Source organism: Streptopelia decaocto, assembly GCF_964273445.1.
Source record: "Streptopelia decaocto genome assembly, chromosome: 6".
In the NCBI taxonomy this organism is placed as follows: domain Eukaryota; kingdom Metazoa; phylum Chordata; class Aves; order Columbiformes; family Columbidae; genus Streptopelia; species Streptopelia decaocto.
The window spans coordinates 2,466,223-2,485,918 of record NC_138660.1 but is presented as its reverse complement, the minus strand read 5'-3'; the positions used below and the strand labels follow the sequence as shown (position 1 = coordinate 2,485,918).

At 42.8% G+C, this 19,696-nt stretch overlaps 1 protein-coding gene across 3 annotated transcripts in view; it reads left to right on the top strand.

Moving 5' to 3' along the window:
* The window catches only part of PPM1L (protein phosphatase, Mg2+/Mn2+ dependent 1L), an 83,552-nt gene that overhangs the window by 45,482 nt on the left and 18,374 nt on the right, over positions 1–19,696 (top strand). For 2 of the 3 annotated variants that reach the window (XM_082055785.1, XM_082055786.1), the window contains exon 2: positions 18,667–18,841. In XM_082055785.1, the coding sequence (XP_081911911.1) occupies positions 18,667–18,841 (175 nt within the window). Of the gene's footprint in view, positions 1–4,878; positions 5,017–18,666; positions 18,842–19,696 lie in introns of those variants that run through there. The other variant, XM_082055787.1, reaches the window with a different exon arrangement.

The following is a 19,696-nucleotide window of genomic DNA, read 5'->3' as shown; positions in this document are numbered from 1 at the left end:
GGGGCGCCTCTGATGGCTGGAGTTGGTCAAAAAGTACCAAAAAACGATGAGAAGGTTATGGAAATAATCTCCTTTTCTGTATGTTTATAACGTTTGGTATTTTATTAAAAATACAAAATGGCAAATCGGACATATGTTTTTCTGCTAGGTACCTTTAATGAAAAGGAAAACAGTCCCAAGACGGCTGGAGAGCCAAACGTCAAAGATGTGACTGACCCTGAATTCCCGGTCCTATTTATACCTCGAACCATTTTCTAGATGAAGACTCAGATAAAGTTGCATGGAAATTATTAGGTCCCTTTCGAAGTTAAATAAGTGTTAGTCCTTTTAGAAAGAAACAATCTGCCTGTTATTTTGGCAATATTTAGTAAGCGAATAGCAGCACAGATTTTTCTTGTAATTGATTTAATTACAAAATATACATGATGCTAAACCACTAGGAGGCATTTGAATGAATGGGTTTCTAACTTGGTTTTTAAGCAAAAGTCACATTATTTCCTGGGCACATATGTTGAAAAGCAGAGCCCATACATTCTAAATTGTTAAAGGATTTAAGGAGTTTAAGGAGAATAAAACTAGATGCTTTAAGAAAGGATGGAGGAAGGAATAAAAGTGGGAAAGCTGTGCAAAGAGGCCAAGGGCAAAAGCATGGCAATGAGAAATAAAAATAGCAGGATAAACATCACACTGCTACCAAAAAATAGCCTCTAGTTCCTCATGTGGACGTGGAACTTGAATAGTGACCAAAATAACCTTCGTGGAAGAGAAACGCAAGATATTTACTGAGAAGCTCCCCGGATAACCTGTGTGTGGATGTAGGTGATAAAGTATCTTCTTGTGAAATGACTTATTACCCAGTGGAATATAATCAAGCCAAATTAATTTTTGTTTCTTTGTTACTTTAATAAATGGGATTAAAGATTTTTCATTTTCAGGTACTTTAATCTAAGGTTCCTTAACAATATAATCTCTCATAATTGTATCTAATGAAAACACTCAATACATAATTTTGTATTTTAATTCATTCATCCCGTCTGTTTTCTATATTATTTCCAAGCAGTAGAGTTTATTGCAAAACTTTGTAAAACCAGATTTTGTTAAAATATTTTCTCAAGCGTCAATAATATCATTTTATCATGATTTCCGACAGTCATTGCTCTTGCAAATTCAATTTACCAGTTCAGTAAAATGCTCTTTTGGAAAACATTGCGTCAAGGGAAAGGGAGTTGATGGGCTCAGAAATTGAGATAAGAAGTTCAGAAGTAGCCTTGATTAAATTCTTGAGTTTTTTGCTTATATGTTTTGTTCTGACATTTTGTGGAGCATCTTAGGTGGGAAATGCAATGAAATGTCTCCTTAAAGCAGCATTTGTGCCTGCGAAAGCAACACGTGCCTTCCGTTCAGCTCACCAGAGGAATTTCTTCTCAGATTCATGCGTTTTCATTCTAGGATATTTTTGGTTTTCTGTGTAAGTATCTGTAGCTCTTTCAGGTAAGGCTCATTCTCAGGGTTTATTTTGCAGCGGATTTGCTTCTTTCTATAATAGGACGGATTAAAAATAGCCAAGATTCTATCAAAAGGCCAAGCAAGGCAGAGTAATCTGGTTTTGAACTCCTGAGCTGGCGAATACACCAGGAGAGCGATTGGCACCGGGCTTTTTATGTCTCTTTGCAACTGGCAAAGCCGCCCTGAACCGCGGGTTCCTTTTTGAGCACAGTCCAGCTTAGTGCTCTTATCAGCGCTCATCCCAACCAAATAAGCTTTTCTCAGAAAACAGGGAATCAATAGACTCCAAGTTTCTGTAGTGACTTAATACCCGTCAGGGCGCTGAATCGTGCCAGGACCCGGGGATTCGCCCGCGGGAGTTGGTGATGCTCTCAGCAGCGCCGTTAACTTCTAATCCATGATTTTCTTTCTCTCTGGGGAAATGAGGTGACATTTTGTATGTCACCGTAGCCTGTGCATCGATCTGTGGGTACCCCCTTGCTGGAAGGCGTCGTGATGGATGGGTGTTGAGGAGTCAGCTGGGGCTGTGTTCAGGCAATTGATGTTCTCTCATTTACCAAGTGCCTCAAGCCCCTCCATCTTCTTTTAACCTCTTGATCAAAGCTACCTACAATTTATCTTTTCTGTAACAAGCTTTTTGGTGGTTGGGCTTCCCTTTTTATCTATATACTTTCTCTCGAAGTAATCTCATTATTCTTTGGCTGCAGCGTTATACCACTACATCGGCTCCGAAAATTGGTTTCTCAGTCTTCTACACACCATGTGTCTGCCAGGTTTTTTTTCCCCCGACATTTCCTGTTGGTATTTTATTTTTCTCTATTTAGATGAGTTTCTGTCACACCCACAACATTCCCAAATCCTGTTTTATGCTTTTTTTTGCTCGGTGTTGGCACCATTTCTTTCAGCCACACTCAGATGCTGGGATTCTTTCAGATGTTGTTTTCTCATTCTCTGTTTGTGTCCCAACTCCTGTTGCCAAGAAACAGCCCACTTTTTGGTGCACAAAGCCTTGACTCCAGCACTTTCCTGCCCTAAATTATTTTCTCGCATTTTTGTCCCGATCTATTGAGACACTTCAAGTAGCGTATTTTTCCACTTTGCTCTTCTCCTTTGGTTTCGCCGCAGTTCATCCCTTTAGTATGTACTCGTACTCAAAACAGAGCTTACGTGGTGTTGAGAGAGAAGCAACATTGCAGCAGGATTTGGCTGCAAATAAAGTCAGATGGCAGCACGAAGGGTGATCCAGTAGATGAGATCGTGCGATGCCTGGAAGGGACACGTTACCCGGATGGGTTTAAAAGCAACTGCGTTTTTAGAGGATGAGCTGGAAGAATTGGGAAGGTCTAGACATGGTTTAGTTATTAAGTATAATAAAGTCAGATACCTCCTTCTAAGGATGACACTGGGGTTCTGGTGTCTGGGATAAGATGGTGGGAAGGGGACTTGGAGAAGATTTCAAGCTGTGCTACCACTGCTTTACCCTGCACCACTGGGAATATCCCCAAGTAAATGTTACATTTGTCTGACATGGATTTGAGTTGAGAAAGCTCTGGAGAGTCCAGGTAGATTGGCAAGTCATCAGCATCAAGATTGCAGCTGCTTTGGTTTCTGCCATCATCCCTGCCTTGGGCAACCATCATGAAACTCCCGTGGAAAATAACAGGTGGGATGGGAATAATTCTGTGCAAAAGATGCAGATGGAACAATTAGCAGCAGGGGTACATAAAAGAGAGTGGCATTAAAGCAGGCAAAATTTCCATAAAGTGATACTGTCTGGTGGTGAAGTTATTGCCGGGGATGTGGTTGGAGATGTCTGGGAAACGTGTTGGTAGAAACCTCAGCCCATGCGACCTGATGGGAGTCACCCCCGCTATGCCGCTGATCTGCCGTGGTTGTTCTGAGCTCTGTTTTCTTTGATGGCACCTGCGTGGTTTGAAATTTTCCCTTAAAATACATCTGCTTGTTCATGCCTCTCAGCAAACCTATTTCTGCTCTGCAATCTCTACATAGTTTCTTCTGCCTTAAATTGTACAAACTCAAACGTAGGCTCTAAGTACGAGCGATGTGTTGATTTAATACGAGCATTCTGCAGAGAAAAAATAACATGTTTATTTTACAGAGACTTTAGAAGTGTACAGCAGCGAGGAAATGCACTGCAGGAGAGGTGGGATTTGTGAAGCCCGGGGTTCAGTGCACGTTCGGCGCTCAGCGCTGTGTGTGCCTCTGGTACCAGTCTAGACTATTAGTGCAGCCTATTTTGGTTCTTAGGTCCAGCTCAGTGTGCTCGAAGCTGTTCTATCTGCCATCACTTGTGTGGCATGAGAAAAACAACAGGGGATAGAATAGGGCCTGGCAGGTAATGAGATTGGGGAGAGGGAAACCCAGAGTTCATCTGTCCTCAGGGGGGTTAATACTGAAATTAGGGCACGGCACCAGGCTGAGAGACAGAGTAGAGCATCTTACCAGAGAGAACAAGCGCCCAAGAGTTTGGGAAAGTTAATGAATACAGAAAATAATAAATCAAAAACCGAGTGACAGCAAAAGGCAGATTTGCTACCAGCTCTTTTTGCTGAGAAAATAATCTTGATCTCACCAACTTGCAGCTCAGTACCTCGGAGGCTGCCAGCTAACTGAATCAGAAAAACATGAGTAGTTTATTCACAAGAGGCAGGTATTTCAGGGAGTTTTTGAAAGCGAAGGCTGTAAGATAAGCTGCTTGTTAGCCCTGTTAATCTGGTTCGTAGCAAACAGCCGTATTATATTTTGCTGTTGCTTTTGATGAAAATCTGAGCAATATTTTTCTTCTTACAAGACACGGTGCGCGCTGAAGAGCCGAAAAGTGACGATCCAAAAGATGAGGCACGTTCCCTGGAGTAAAGGGTATGCGACTATTTCTGAGCCAGTGACTGCAGGGGTAGCATAACCCGCTTTGTAACAATAACTCCACTGCAAATACTCCTGGAAGGAACTTTTCCATCAGCCGTGACCCTGCACTCACCAAAGAGCCGCAGGGCGATCGTTATGAGTTGGGGCTCTGGTTTCTTAGCTGTGCAACCTCCATCAAACACTGATTTTCCCCATGTCTGAGATGCCCTTTCTGTGGATACGCCACCCAAGGGTGGCGATGGCTCGTTTGTCTTCAGTCTGGGCAGATTTCAACACATTTATTATGCTGGGCATGTTGAAAGCAGTTCCCCAGCTGTAGCAGGTGGTTCAGGTTCCTGTGCCTGAGGTCGATGGGTTCGAGCAGCGGTTGGGTCCTGGGGCTCCGCCAGCACTCGCTGTTCCGCAGAACAGCCACTTCCCCACCAAACGAAAGCACAGCCAGCCTTGATGATTTATTGGGCTTCTCTGAATTGCAAATCTGTTTTTCTTTCAAAACGTTGGCTGAGGTTTGCTTCAATTTCTGTTTAAACTCCTGGAAGTTAAACGTTGATTATTTTTGGGGAGCTTTCCAAAATATTAAGCTCTGTTGCGTAAGTGGCTTCGCGACGTACTCCTGATAAAAAGGTATGTGCTTTTTGTCATCTCGAGGCTTGCCATGAAATCTGAAAACTTCAGGCTGTGTTCCTTTAATATACAAACACACTGAGCAATACAAAAGGCTTAAAATCAAAGCTGTGCTGTTATCTCTTCAGACCAGGAGCGTTTTCAAGGAGGTTCTAATACAGAAGCAGAATAACTTGCAGTTGCGTCTTTGAAGTTCTTCTAGTGTGATATCATGGACATTTAATCCGTGCTGTGGCTGCTCTTAAAAATAGTGAGAAATTGCAAAGTGAAGCAGTAAGGAAAAGAAGCTGTTTGAACATTTAATCAGTCTCACTTTATAGAGTCTGCTGGCTCTGTCTCCGTGTGGAGTAAACCCGGTCACGGCTCTAACTTTAAGTCCGATACCGCTGAAATGTCCCAGTTTAGGTGTAGTACAGTGTGATGATGTATAGAGATATAAAAACTACTAAAGTGATGACTATAACATGTACTTTAATGTTATCCCAAGGCTCAGAATGTGCATTTTTGGGTAGAGTCGATGAAGAAGGCAGCAAGTTGCTGGCAGATGTCTTGTAAATCAGAGTAACATGAAGTCACTTTCCTCCCCTTAGCTGAACACATTCAAAGTTGTACTGGAATGATTTGGCTCCTGTTTGAGGGGGTTTGCCTGTGTTTGGTTGTCTGGTTTGTTCTGCAGTGGCATTAAACTCCGGCAGCTGACGCAGGGACAGGCGTGTTCGCTGGAACACTGGATCCCACTCCCAGCCACAGGGTTTCGGCAACAAGTCATTTGCTTGGATGATTTCCTTGCTTAGCCCCCATTTCTCCACCTAGTTCAGTGATGAAAATAGCCTGAAATCTACTGGACCTTCTGCCTTGTAGATAAATGCGATTAACAACCCCGTGTCCTAATGAGCTAGAGAAACAAAATTACTGTGGACTATCATATTTGAACTGTGTTTCAGGAAACTCTTATTTAAGCAGTAACTTATATTTCCCTGGCATTGGTTTTCTCTTTTTCTAACTTCATTCCCCTTTCCTTACTCTTCTCCCTTTAATCGGTATCCCTTTGCTCTTTTTTCTTACATCTTATCTCTTCTTATTTTCCCTTCTTTTAAAATCGGGTGTGATTTGGCTGGTGAGGCACTAAAGTGATGTGAGCGATGCAGAAACACCCCCCGAATGCAGACGCAATTCTGAACGTGTGTGGGCAAAGCATCGGAGCACGATGGAGATCCGGGGTGAAAATGGGAATTCAGGGCTGTGCAGGAGGGGCAGCCACTTCTCATCAAAACCCGAGCGAGCAACTTGGCTCTGCGATGAGGAGTGAGATCACACAGGCAAGAGGAATTACTTCTTTTCTTCTTTAACCACATACATTTTAGAGGGAAGAAATAACTGGCAACCTGATTGATGCCTCTCCTCTCAAGGGTGCTGCTCGCCGTGTTTATGTAGTGAAATGGCCCTCGAAAATGAACACACGTTGGAAACTATTTATGGATTCGAATTGGCTGCTTTTCTATTTAATGAAGTCCCTGTCTTTGAGTCTGTGCCATTTAATTAAGTGGTTTATATAATTACTCTCTGTCATCAATTCTGTCCACTCTGGAAGGTTTGTTTTCTGACTGAAGAAGGTGTTTGATTTAATGCTGGTTTTTAAGTCCAACTTGGGAGATGAAACAGCTCACTGAGATGCAGCAGCCCAGGTAAAGACACTTAGTGGAGCGGGATGGACTGAGCTGAGCGGGCTGAGATGCTGCTGAGCTGGTTCTTTTCCTCCTCGGTAGGGATTTCAGAGGAACCTGGTTCTTCTCGAGACTTTACGGGTGACACCTTCCTTCTGACTAAACAAACACCCCTATGTGGAACACACATCTCTGTTTTTTCCGCCTGACCTTTGCTTTGGGAAAATGAGACAGGTCCTCGCTGCTTCTGCTGGAACCTTTCGGCAGCTTTAAAATTGCGTTTCCTTTTTTGTTTTCTTAAATCCCCAGCTGTTCTCTTCATTCTCAAATCCCAACTAGACACAGTTTTCCATTAACAATTCCATAATAACTTGGCTACAATCAATCATTATTATTTATACACTCGAGGATTCCAGTAGCCTTTTTAAACACTGTGTCATACCATAATCTCATGTTCCAGCTGCTTATCACCCACATGATCACAAAGTCTGACGGGGGCATGAAAAATCTGTTTTCCTGGCAGGCTGGTGTTGCAGTAGCACCCATGGAGAGGAGACAAAAGTTCGCTTTATTCTTGAGTGCCACTGGATTAGTTTTACATAAAAGGTGAATGCGGCGCTTTCCTCGGTAGCTCCCAGCTCATTATTTGCAACGTGGGTCAATACAGCGGCCTTTGCAAAGCCGAAGCAAGGAAAGGACTGAAGCAAAAGAACCATTTAAACAGGGTCCATTGAATCTCAAAGTCATTACCTTCACAAATTTCAATTTCCATATACATCGCTAAAGGAAAATGTCATCAGGCCCCGGCAGTAAATTGTTTAAAGGGCTCCAGGGCCACATTTTCTTCATTAACCGTTTGTGTGCAGGGTTTGCTCCAGCTTTTGAAGAGGCAGCAGGGAACCCCGGTAAATGCGGCCGGAACAAATCGCGGTTGTGTCATCTATTCATTGATCCCTGCGGATCCCTGGAGCGGGGGCACAGCAGAGCCGCTCGGATTAACCCTCAGGCTCCGCAGCCTCATGTTTCTTTCTCACGCCCAAGCGGTTTCTGTTGATTCTTATCTCCTCCTCATCACAGCGCTGGGTGGAACATGAGGCTAATTATTACTGTGATTTCTTAATACGGAACTTTTCTGAGGTCATTCATAAGAGAAACAGGGACCTAAATGGAAGTTTAAGAATTGTTTCCAGCATTCAACTTATCCCGTTTAGTAGAAGCCTTATCAGGACAGGACTTTGCTGTTGGGCTCCAAGGGACAACATCTGGTCAAAGCTTCTGCTCCAGAACAGAACAGGTGACGTGCAGGGGATTTGTGACTATGGAAGGCGAAATAATAGTACTTGATATGTTGACCTCCACAGTTTTTTGAAAATCGTTGTCCATTTTCCACTCGTTAAGATTTCTGAAGTTTTGTAGTTGTGCTGGAATCATTTACATAAATATTCTGTTCAGGAGTGTTGGACTCAGTATTGGTACCTGGTTCTTGGGGAAAATGAGCCTGGAGCAGCCCCTGTGTGGCTGCTGCTGTGCTTCCCATATTAAATCTACCAAAAAAACCCGAAACCCCTTCTACATCTGCTTTTTAGAACACACGATACCTATCTTCAACACACAGGTTTGCCAAACCTGTGACTATTACACTGGGAAAAGCAACATCTTGCTCCTTAACTTTGTTCTCTAGATAAATTAAATTATTTGAACTGTTCTTTATTTGTGTTTGCGTAAGAAGAATCTAAAATAGAACACAGATTTCTGGCCAGATGGTTGAATTTCGGTGAAATTCTAAGCAGGTGAGAATGGAGTCGTCATGGTCTCCAGTGTAACAAACTAATTCTTGGAGTGTTTCGGCCCAGACTGAATCTTTCTAGTTCTTGTGATGATTTCTGCTTGGCAGAAAGTGATGTCTCTAAATCAGGAGAGACCATTTAGACTAAAATATTCCACTCTACTCACTTTTTCTTTGCTTGGGGGGAGAGAACAGTGGTAAAGCAAGAAGAATGCTTCTTGCTATTTAATTGAGTTTAATAGGCTATAAATACATTTTTCCCTCAGCTAAAGCAGCAGAGTGAAAGGCTCCTGGTAAAACTGGTTCTTCATAAACCCTCTTACTGTTTGGAGAAGCATCTGCACAGAAGCACCTGTAGAAATCCCCTGGAGTGGTTTGAAGGCGCTTTAATTGCTGCTGAAGGCTTTCACTGCGAGATGCGCATTGACGCAAGGTTACGGTCGCAAAGGTTTCAACCTCATTTTCTCGGAGGTTGCAAAGACTTGCAGTCATTTTACAAAACTGATTTTTCACCTTCATGTTGAACTCGATGAGCTCAGGAAACTACAGAACGCGGTATTCTTCTATATCGGAAAATGCTTTGTGTCCAGCCTGCAAAACAAGCGGTTCAATACTCTTGTAAAGTTAGTTGTTTTAATGACATTTTGACCATTATCTTCAGTGTTCTGCTTCTCTCACTTCTTATTTATGCCAATAGAAAAATAAAGATCCTCCATAGCTTAGGTTTGATTCCAGTAATGTAAGAAAATGTTTCTGTTCATCCTTGGGTGAAGTTTTTCGGCCCTGCTGGTGTGGCTGTATAGGGATTTATATTTAGTAATCACTTGCGACCATAAATTGTAATTTGCGACCTAGATTTTTCCGCACTGTTAACTGGTAATGGACAAGTATTTTCATGCATTTTTAAACCGTTTTTAACATGTCCTAATTTAATATTCAGCTCATCTATGTTAATAGTTACAGCCAATTAGCATAAAAATTGGGTTAAAACTTGACATACCTATTTTTTTTTTAGCAATTCATTCAAACGTATTTTGCTTTGTTCCATTAGCTAAATCGTGCCTTTTGGCAAGCAGAGATATTAGTCTCATATGCCAAATATAAATGTCCTTTGCGTATGGCCGTGTGGATATGGTATTCATAATTATGGCTTGTCTCTTGTGTCGTCCAGGATTTAGGAAATACATCGCCTTTACAATAAGCTTCAGCTTCCTATTTGTTGAAACTGACGGGAGTGTTATAAAATAAGCGCTTTGTCTGTGGCTAATTTTCAGTTTAATTTGCTCACTAATCTTGATTCTTCTCCTAAAAAGGGCATGAATAATAATTGGCTTCGTAGCACAATTAAGATGCAGAGTTTGTGTCTGTGCATATGCAATTTAATTGCTGACACATTGCCTTTTACTGGGGTAATAAATCCTCATGTTCTCATTATTCTTAATATATTTACTAAACATTTTTGGGGTGCGTATATCAACCAGAACAAATATTCTGGGTGGAGTAGCCGTCCCGTTGAATTTTCTGGTTATATTTTTACAGAGTCATGGAGGGGCTGTGGCTGGAGGTGCCTCTGTTGACTGTCCAGTCCAAGCTCTGCTGGAGGAGGTTCCTCAACACCGTCTGCAAGGATGGAGACTCCTCTCTGGGCAACCTGCTTCAGTGTTTGACCACCCTCACCATAAGAAAAGTTATTTCTGAGGTTTAAATGGAATTTCTTGTATGTTGGTTTGTGCCCGTTGCCTCTTGGCCATTCCCTGGGTGCCACTGAGAGGAACCCAGCTCCATCAGTTGTTTTTGTCCACATGGACAGGATCCCCCTGAGCCTTCTCTTCACTGGGCTGACAGTCCCAGCTCTCTCAGCCTCTCCTCGTGTGACAGATGCTTCAGTCCCTTCATCATCTTCATGCCCCTGTCTCTGCGCTTGGGAGGCCAGCATCAGTGCGTACTGGTGACTGGGGTTGTTCCTCCCCAGGGGCAGGACTTTGCGCTTCCCTTGGTTGAACTTCATGAAGTTCATGTTGGCCCATTTCTCCAGCATGTCCAGGTCCCTCTAAGAGGCAACACATCCATCTGGTGGATCAAGTGCTCCTCCTAGTTTTGTATCATGTAGCTGAGGGTGCACCCTGCCCCATCGTCCGGTTCATTACTGACAATATTCTGGATTTCCTCATGAGTAGGATTCCACTGTATGAAGCGAAGCATTTGATTGTTTTCATCAATAATAATAGTTTTCATAGCGGTTAGCCAAAACTTACAAGGAGAACATGTGTTTTGCCGTGATGTATGTGCCGTTTTGAATACTTTAAAAGCAATAAGGTATGTATGAAAGGGATTAAACTTGGGTTGGGTGATAGACTTCAGGTGGGTGTATTCACAAGGAGAACCATCGTGGCTCTTAGAATCAGAGAATCATTTAGGTTGGAAAAGACCTTTAAGGTCATGGAGTTCAACCATTAACCCACCCCTGGCCCTGCCCCATGTCCCTGAGAACCTCATGTCCGTCTGTCCAGCCCTCCAGGGCTGGTGACTCCAGCACTGCCCTGGGCAGCCTGTTCCAATGCCCCACAGCCCTTTGGGGGAGAAATTGTTCCCCAGATCCAACCTCAGCCTCCCCTGGTGCAACTTGAAGCTGTTTCCTCTTGCCCTTGTAGCGATTTAACTTAATAATTTCATCAAAGACTGGAGAAACGATAAATAATGACATTCAATTAACCACCCAGAGAAATGTGACTGATTTGTTGGGTGAATGCGTGCATTTCAGTGAAATCTGTGTATCTAGTACTGCACAGTGTGGGTCATAAAAGAAGATTAAGGGGCTACATGAGCCGTACCTGAGATCTGAAGGTAACGGTGAGCGTAATGCAAATGGTTAATAAAGGAAGTGGGTTTGGTGTTAGTATTTTAAGTTCTCCACCTTGCTGTGATGATTACCCCTAAAGAAGAAAGCTGGAAAATCTGAGTGTTCAAAGGAGAATGCTTGAAAAGATTAGAAAGGGTTCAGGATAATGTGACTTGTAATAATGTGCCATTCAATGAGCTCCATCTATTGAGTTTATCAATGAGAAGATAATGGGGTGATATGATCAATTTGCATGTGTTTCCATGAGAAAGAAGAATGTAGGTGAGCAGGCATTTTACTTGATTCAGTGGCTGAAAGTCACGGATAATAGCGGATATCAGTTGGAAAGAATGTGAACATTTTCTGTGGTATGTGAATTTATCCTCGAACAGTAGAGATAATTAACTGCCAAGCGCTATGGATGAGCCGCTGTCTCTGAAACAGTCGCCTATTTTTCAAAATGACTTATTCATTCAAACAATGAGCCCCGGAAGTCCTATGGTCCTGATTCAGGATGCCAGACAAGATAATCAAAATGCTCCCCCTTATTAATCTCTTAATTAGGCGCCCAGATTCCAGAGCGCTCCCTGTCGCTGTGAAATCTTGGAGAAACCCGTCTCTGCGCTTCATTTCTTTCCTTATCTGTAAAATGAGTGACTGCTTGGCTCTATCACATGGAGCATATTTTTGTTCATTTTACTTCATTAATTAAAACTAGTTATTAAGAAAATGACTCGTACAAGTATTTCACTAACCGCTCCCTCATTGGGGGACGGAAAAGAGTTGGTTTGCATGGATTCTCACCTCTCGTGGTCCATGCCCTGGGTTAACGAGTATGGTCCTGACGTTCACGTATATATTTGCTGCAATGTCACACGTTTCTATATGACTAATGTCAGGAGAAGTGGGAGGGAGAACAGAACATGTAATTTTTCCATTACAAATTTCGTTGACTTCCTCGCTTCTCATTCAAGGACATTTAAATAAGTCTATTTAAGAAGTGAGTGACAAGTGCTGTCTCAGGGAAGAAAGTAAAGTGCGTAGTTTAAAGCCATAAACCATCATCATTTTATATTTTTATCCGTTCTGTTTGGTTATTTGGATTGCTCATAGCCATAAACCCACATATAGACTGTGTCAAAGCCCATCAAGCTCTCGGTGCTCAGAGCACGAAGTGAGAGCAAAGCTGCACAACAGATGGTCTTTTCTTTCCGTTTCATGGACACCAGTTCTCACTGGGCCATTCATTATTTTCTCCAGTTGAAGCAGCTGTGGATTACTGTAATTATGGATTTAATCTATCTCTGACAAGCCAGCGTGAATACTAATTTGAACTTTATACATCTCCTTGGAATCAGGTTAATTTCCTCATAATTATAGAGCTTCTGATTAACGAAAGATGTTTGTGAGGCTAATATTATTCCTGCTATTGAAATAAATTGCGCAGGGCTTGCAAAAGAATCGTGGTGCTTTCGGTGTTGGGTCTTGTTGAAAGTCCTAGGAGAGAATTTCTGAGTTCCCCAAACGTTTTCAGATCTAACCCTTTTGCTGGTAACCTTGTTTTAAACAGTGCGTTTGGCTTTCCTAGGGTACATATTGATCAATAGTAAATTATTTACTTGAATTTTTATTTTGGAGGAAAAAACCCATACTTTTAGTGCATATAGCCTATTATTTCTATGTAAAAGTTTGCCTTACAGGAAAACTCTACTAATGGGTTTCTGTTGGCGTGTTTGTTCCCGAAATAGTTCCTTGCTTTAGAGGGCAAAATGTTGGTCTTGGTGCTGTTTGTAGATCTTGTATTATCCTCTGGAGAGCAGAAGATGTTTTGCTATCAGATGTTTTCCTTTCAACCAACTATTCATAGCTTCATGTCCTTATTCCAGGAGGTTTGCCTCAGCAAAATCCCACTGACTGCAGCGCAGTTATTCGCGGTTCGTGCTGATGAAGGAGAAGCATCTGATCCTAAATACCGAGAGGCGAGAGCCGGGGCTGATGTACGGGTTGTTTCTCTGGAATCAGCTGAAGTGGCACATGTGGGCCTGGAGGCAGAATGTTGATATCCACTCGAATCAGCACCAGCCGTGCCCGCGTCGCAGCGGCAATGGGCTGAGGAGGTGGTTTGTCTGCACTCAGTTGAGCTCTCAGGAAGGCAGAAACCCAAAGAATGTTCTTTAACTATTTCCTTGCTGTAGTCAGCACCCAATTGAGCATCAGGATGCCAAGAAATTCCTCTTGAAACGACAATAAAATGGGGACAGATAGTCCCATTGCTGCACTGGGCAGGGGGAGTGTGCCCATGAAGTTGTCCTGGTGGCCCCCAGCAGCAGGAACGTCTCGACCAGAATGATGTGGGGAGATTGACTTTCAGGTCTTTTATTTATCCTGAGATGTGATTTCTTTAACCTGGCAATCTCATTTTATATATATATATATATGTATTTTGAAACATACCTTTTTGAAATAAAGAGGAAAGCCTCATAGCTTTGCTACAAAATTCACTAACAGACTCTCTGGAACACATTTCTTGTCCACAACCTCGTTATGCCCCAGTTTTTACCATCTTGTCGGGAGATACCTACTGAGTAAGTGCACCATTCCTAGAATAATGAATCATGTGGGTGGTTTTGCTTTTCTTTTTCAAGATGTGAGTCCAGAAACCTGTATATAAAAGTGGTTTTGCTAAGGAGGGCGAGTCTAAAATGTGGAATGTGGAATTCCCAAGGGGATCATTATCTATTTCAAATAGCAAATCCAGTGGAAATGTTTTCTATGAGTGTCAAAATGATTGAGCCATGATGGAAGGTGGGTTGGTGGCAGTGAGGGGCTCCCACCCCCCAAGAGCACCCACACACACGCTGGGTCCGGGGGGACTCTGGAGTCACATCTGAATCCTGGAAGGTTCCTTTAAAACGCTTGATCTGCATGAGGTTCAGCGTCCTAGTTTACACAGGAGGCGATTTCTCTGGGATCCCCTAAGGCTTGAGAGAAGAGCCTGAAAGATTTGGGGGTGCTGATGATGTGATCAGTGCTGCTACGACTTTGAAGCACAGTCACATTTGCTGGGATGAGCAAGGGAGCGTTTGCTCCCTGGGTGGTGCTTGGTGAGAACCGAATTAGCAGGTCTCCTTCCACCCCCAGAGAACAAACCACTTTGCTCCCCGTGCCTTAAAATCTTGGTGCTTTTCTGTGCGTAGAAATCATTTCATCTTTTATCCCAATTTTAGGCATCAAAGTTAAACTGACTAGTCTGTAATTCTGTGTCTCTATCCCTTTATACTGTTTTAAAAGTAGCCCCGACATTTGCTCTTTCCAAATAGCGTCTCTGTGAATTTTCAAAGGCAGAGGTCGTTAAAGAGATTGTTTCAGCCCATTACCTGTGTATACCTGAATGAATTTCTTCTGGCCCAGCCAGCTGGAAAATATCTAATCTTTATAAGCACTTTCCAACATGTTCTTGCCCTATTCTGTCTTGAGATTTTGGTTATTCGCCTCTGATATTAGCTTCCCATTGAATGCAGCAAGGTAAAGATAGTGAGTACTGTAGCAAAAAAAAGACATTAAATACTTCAGCTTTTATGGCATCATCTGTCAATAGCTTTTCCACTCTGCTGAGCAGTAGAGCAACATTTTGCCAGGGTTTTTCTTGTTACAAATGGACTTGTCCTTTTCTTGCTACCTTTACTAGCTCCGAGTCATTTTTTACTTTAGTCTCCATTTGTTTCTCAGTGTTTGTTTTTCTTTGATACTGACATGGAATTCTGAGATGACTGAGCAGCTGATGACTTCACCAGGGTAATTCCTAGGGTGGCTTTTTTTGCATTGGGATAGTTTTCACTCCCATCATTTCCCAAATGAAAAGTTTGCTGTTCTTCTTTTCTCCTTGGACTTGCAGCTCTAGGCCCTTTTGTACTGTCAAGTCTCAGAGGTCTTGAAGTGTCCTTCCTTTAAAGTCCTTTGTCTTTATGTTGTTTTCTCTCCGACGGATTAACCGTCACCTTCACACAAGTTGTCTGTTGCCTTCCTTATCTTAGGAGGCTTCTCAGTGCTGGAACATCCCGCACCCACACTGTGGTCCTGGCTACTGCTACCAACAGACTCCGAGGTCGCTGGACAACCTGCGCTCTCCAATATATTTCCTGAGTAGTGACAGCACTTCATTACATCTGGCACTTTGGTTAATTGTTCCAGTTCCTGGTTACAAAGCCCCAGCCTCTCTGGTTTTGGTTCAGTGTCTGACGGGCCTGTGCTGTGGTGCTGCCATTTGCTTCTCTTTTTATGGGATGACTTTGGGCAGGTCTGTCTCCCTTTTACAAACTGGACCCAGAAGAGTAAATGACTCTTCTGATGTGCAGGGCACTTCTTATTTCCACAGCCTCCTTTCTTAGTAAGTTACATCATCTGTATTAGCAATCTAGTTTTATGAGTTATTTACTGAGCCTTTCTTATTGCCAAATTATATTATCGTTTTGAACTCTACTGATTTCCTTCCAGCTCCTTTTGTGTATCCTCCACGATTCTTACGGCGATATCTAACAGGGTCCCCAGGTCAATCCCACTTTACACCATCTTCCCCGGGGTTTCCACCCATGTTCATTTGTTGTACCCACCTCAGACTTTTATTTGTCGAGCTCACTTGATCCTGCTTGAAAAAGCATTTCCTTTGAGATGACTCAAGTTGAAATTGTTCTTTTTCATAAGGTGAGCTCAGCCCTTGCCCAGCAATTCATCATCTCTGAAGGAAGAAACTTCTTCTCGTGACCCACGTGTCATTGAAGGGAAACACGGGAAAAGGGGAGGCAGCCAGATGCGATAGAGGAATCGGGATGATTTTTCAAGTCCTTCAGTGGGGTGTGTGCTACGCCAGCAACACCACACTCTGCAGTGGATCCTGTTTTTTCCCATCGTCTCTGGATGTTCGCAGGCAGAACGAATTGTCTCGAGAATATCAAGATCATAAACTTGTGCTTTCCCTCCTCTCCCTGTAAATCGCAGCAATTGGTGCAGAGTGCGGGTCTGAGGCCATGAAGGGTTTTTAAAATTGGAAATCTGTGTTTATCAATAATGACTGTTCCAGCTAATTAGATCCTTCGGCTGGCTGATGTGCCAGAGTCCTGATCTTGTTGTGGCTCTTGTTTGCATCCTCGTTTTTCACGGGGTGGCGGAGCTGCTTAACACTTGCTGTCTTCATTAACACGTTTTGTCACAGCGTATTGGGCTCACTTCTCTGGTTACACGTGTGCCCACGGAGGTGTTTGCTGTGCTGAAAACCTCGATTTCGAAGGCTGAGCAGGTTGGTGTAGCCACACTATGGGATGCATTGAGCTGTAGCAACCCGCAAAACATGATTAAATGAGCAGGGATGCAACTATCCCCTATGGATGTGGTGGTTTTCCACCCAAAAATACTCCATTCTGTGTTGAAAACCTTTCCGAAATCACCCGATATAACTCTGTAAGGAGACTCGTCATCAAGCCACCGCTTGAATTCTGATGTAGCGTCATAAAGAAGCCTTTAATTAACCATTTTAGACCTTTACTTCCCCGCTTACAATGACGCTCCCATAAGGATACACTTCAGAAACATGGGGTAAATTTTAGCAGGCAGTGAGCATGATTTATGAAAAGGAAAAATGACTTTAGATATATGTTTCTCATCAATTAAAAGATGTGGGCAGATTTGGTAGTTATGGAAGGATGCTGGTGGCTTTTGAGGTTCAGGTTGCTGCACAGTGAGGGATTTCACATTTCCTGATGTGATTTTTATATATAGGGGTTTTTTTTAGTGAATAGAGAAAAATGTGATTGTTTCAGAATAAACTCTCCAAGTATATTTCATTGTATGTAGATATTTTAAAATTCATCCTATATATATGAAATATTAGTTTTCCATGGTAGGGTGAAATACCCTGAAGCCAATTAAGGTATTAAAGTCAATCCTTTATTGAATTTGGAGAAGGGTGCTTCACCCTGAAAACGGATTAACGGAGGATGCCGCAGTTTCAACTTCATAAAATAAATTGATACTTTCGTGCCAGAAAATAGGAGGGTTTTGTGGCTCTTGGTCTTTGCTTGGGCTGCAAGATCTTTGGGATGGGATGGGATGGGATGGGATGGGATGGGATGGGATGGGATGGGATGGGATGGGATGGGATGGGATGGGATAGGATGGGTATTTTTCCTTACATATTTACAGCCAGTACTATACAAATACTTGACTAGCACAGGCATATTTCCAAAATTGAATATATATAGATTCTTCTTTTGTTTTCTGCTCTTTCAAATTGCAACCTTAGGGGAGGACAAAAAGACCTCCCTTCCCCCAGAGTAAAACCTCTTCTCAACGGAAACATTAAACACAAACTCCTGAACTTGGACTAAAATCATTAGAATACAGTGTATCTTTTGGCTTTCCCTTGGACGTCAGCCACTATTAAAATGTAACATTAAACGTGCTGCACTGATGTGGAGCCTTAGCTTAGTTTTCCTGGAGTAATTTGATTTGTCTCACATGGCTCAGCTTGCAGAAGGATGGAACACAACTTTAGTGAGATTTTAAGGTTGAGATTTAATCACAAATTGACTTTGGAAAACTAGATATAAACCTAGAAGGAGCCTGTTGCTCTGTAGAGGTAACTTAGGCTCAGTGTTTGGCCTGAAATAATATAACCTTATTATCATTTATTTTTCTCTTTTGTCCCGAGGTTGGCAGGAAAGCTGGAGCAGCGGCCTTTGCTATTATCCATCTTCCTTTTCCACGCCAAAACCAGAGGCTTTCTATTCAAGTGGGAGTGTAATATTCCCAAGACAGGGATGCTGGTGCTTAAAAACCAGAGGCTGCTTTGTGTCTGGCTCTCTGGCCAGGATCAGGGACGACACCTCTCCAGAGACACACGCTCTTCATATTTCCTACCATGCACATTTCTGCACAAGGCTCCATAAGATCAGCACAACTATGCCACCTTGTGTTAATTTCTGTTCCCTTGTGGCCTTCAGCAGTCAGAGAAAAGAATTAAAAAGAATTCTCTGGGTGTGGATGTGCGTATATATATATGTAATTTTTAATGTTCTTAAAGTTTCACTTCTCTCCCTGTCCGAGCCCAGTTACGTATCAACAGCAAGTGAAGGGATTCCACTCTGTCACTTCCTACTTTAAAATTTAGAATAAAGGCATTATATTTCATAGTTATATTTTCCCAGTTGTTAACGATGAAGAAGCACCAAGGAGTTAGTAGCATGAAGAGTGGTTTTTGTGAAGAGTTACATTTGAGAATGCTTTAGATTAAACAAAATGTCATGGATATGCATCAAGCTTTTCAAAAGAAAATGTATTAATGAAACCTTTCCCTCTTTTCTGCACAGTCGGCAGCAGAATACGTGAAGTCCCGCCTGCCCGAAGTCCTCAAACAACATCTGCAAGACTACGAGAAGGACAAAGAGAACAGTGTGCTGTCCTACCAGACCATCCTGGAACAGCAGATTTTATCCATCGATCGAGAAATGCTGGAGAAATTGACCGTATCCTATGATGAAGCAGGTACATGTGTGTTTCTTTGAAAGTTACATTTTACTAAGCAAAAAATGCTCACTTGATTTCTCTCAAATACTAGAGCTTGTGCTGGCAAATTGCATTTTGTCCTCAGAGGTAAGAGGGGGCTCAGTGAAATGTTTCTTTCTCCTAAAATCAAGTTGAGACAGAAGATTTTCCACTTCAGTGATTGAACACTAACTGAAAGGACGGTTGTTTTTCTAACAGTGCTTTGGCCTTTGTAATGCACCGATGTTGATTGATCTGGCCCTACCTCTTTATTGTCTCTGCAAGTGCCGCAGCCTGGTTTCTGCTGCTTTCTCCATCACTGATAACTTGGTTTTGAGCTCACTGAGCTAAGAGTGTGGTGCATCCTCACAGAATCTGATTTTTAAAGGTGACACGATGCCTGCGGATAGCCAGAACCAGGTAACGTGTGGAGCGCTGGAGGGATTTTAGCGGTGCAGTGACAGGGGGTTTCAGTTTTGATATTTAGGTTTTAATAATGTGGAGGTTTTCTTAGCTGTAGCTGATACTTTTAACTGCTCAGGGCTGAGAGCTGCAACACACCATCTCCTTTCATCCTCAGCCCTACCAACCAGCCTCGGGCAGCCTTGTACAACAGAAACAGTTTATACTTAGTATGTCCCCATTTCTGGGTTTTTCTTAGTCCCTGGCGGCACTTTGTTGTCCCATCGTTCCCCTGACTGTATCTGGCACCGTGGTGCCCTTGGGGAACTGAGCTGAACTCAGCTCCAGCTTTTCCTCCCAGCTGTTTTAGGCAGAAGCCTCGAACCCAGACCTGGGTTTTTCACGCTGTTGAGGTTGTGTTTGCCGGACACCAGCCCAAATGGATCCCTCTCC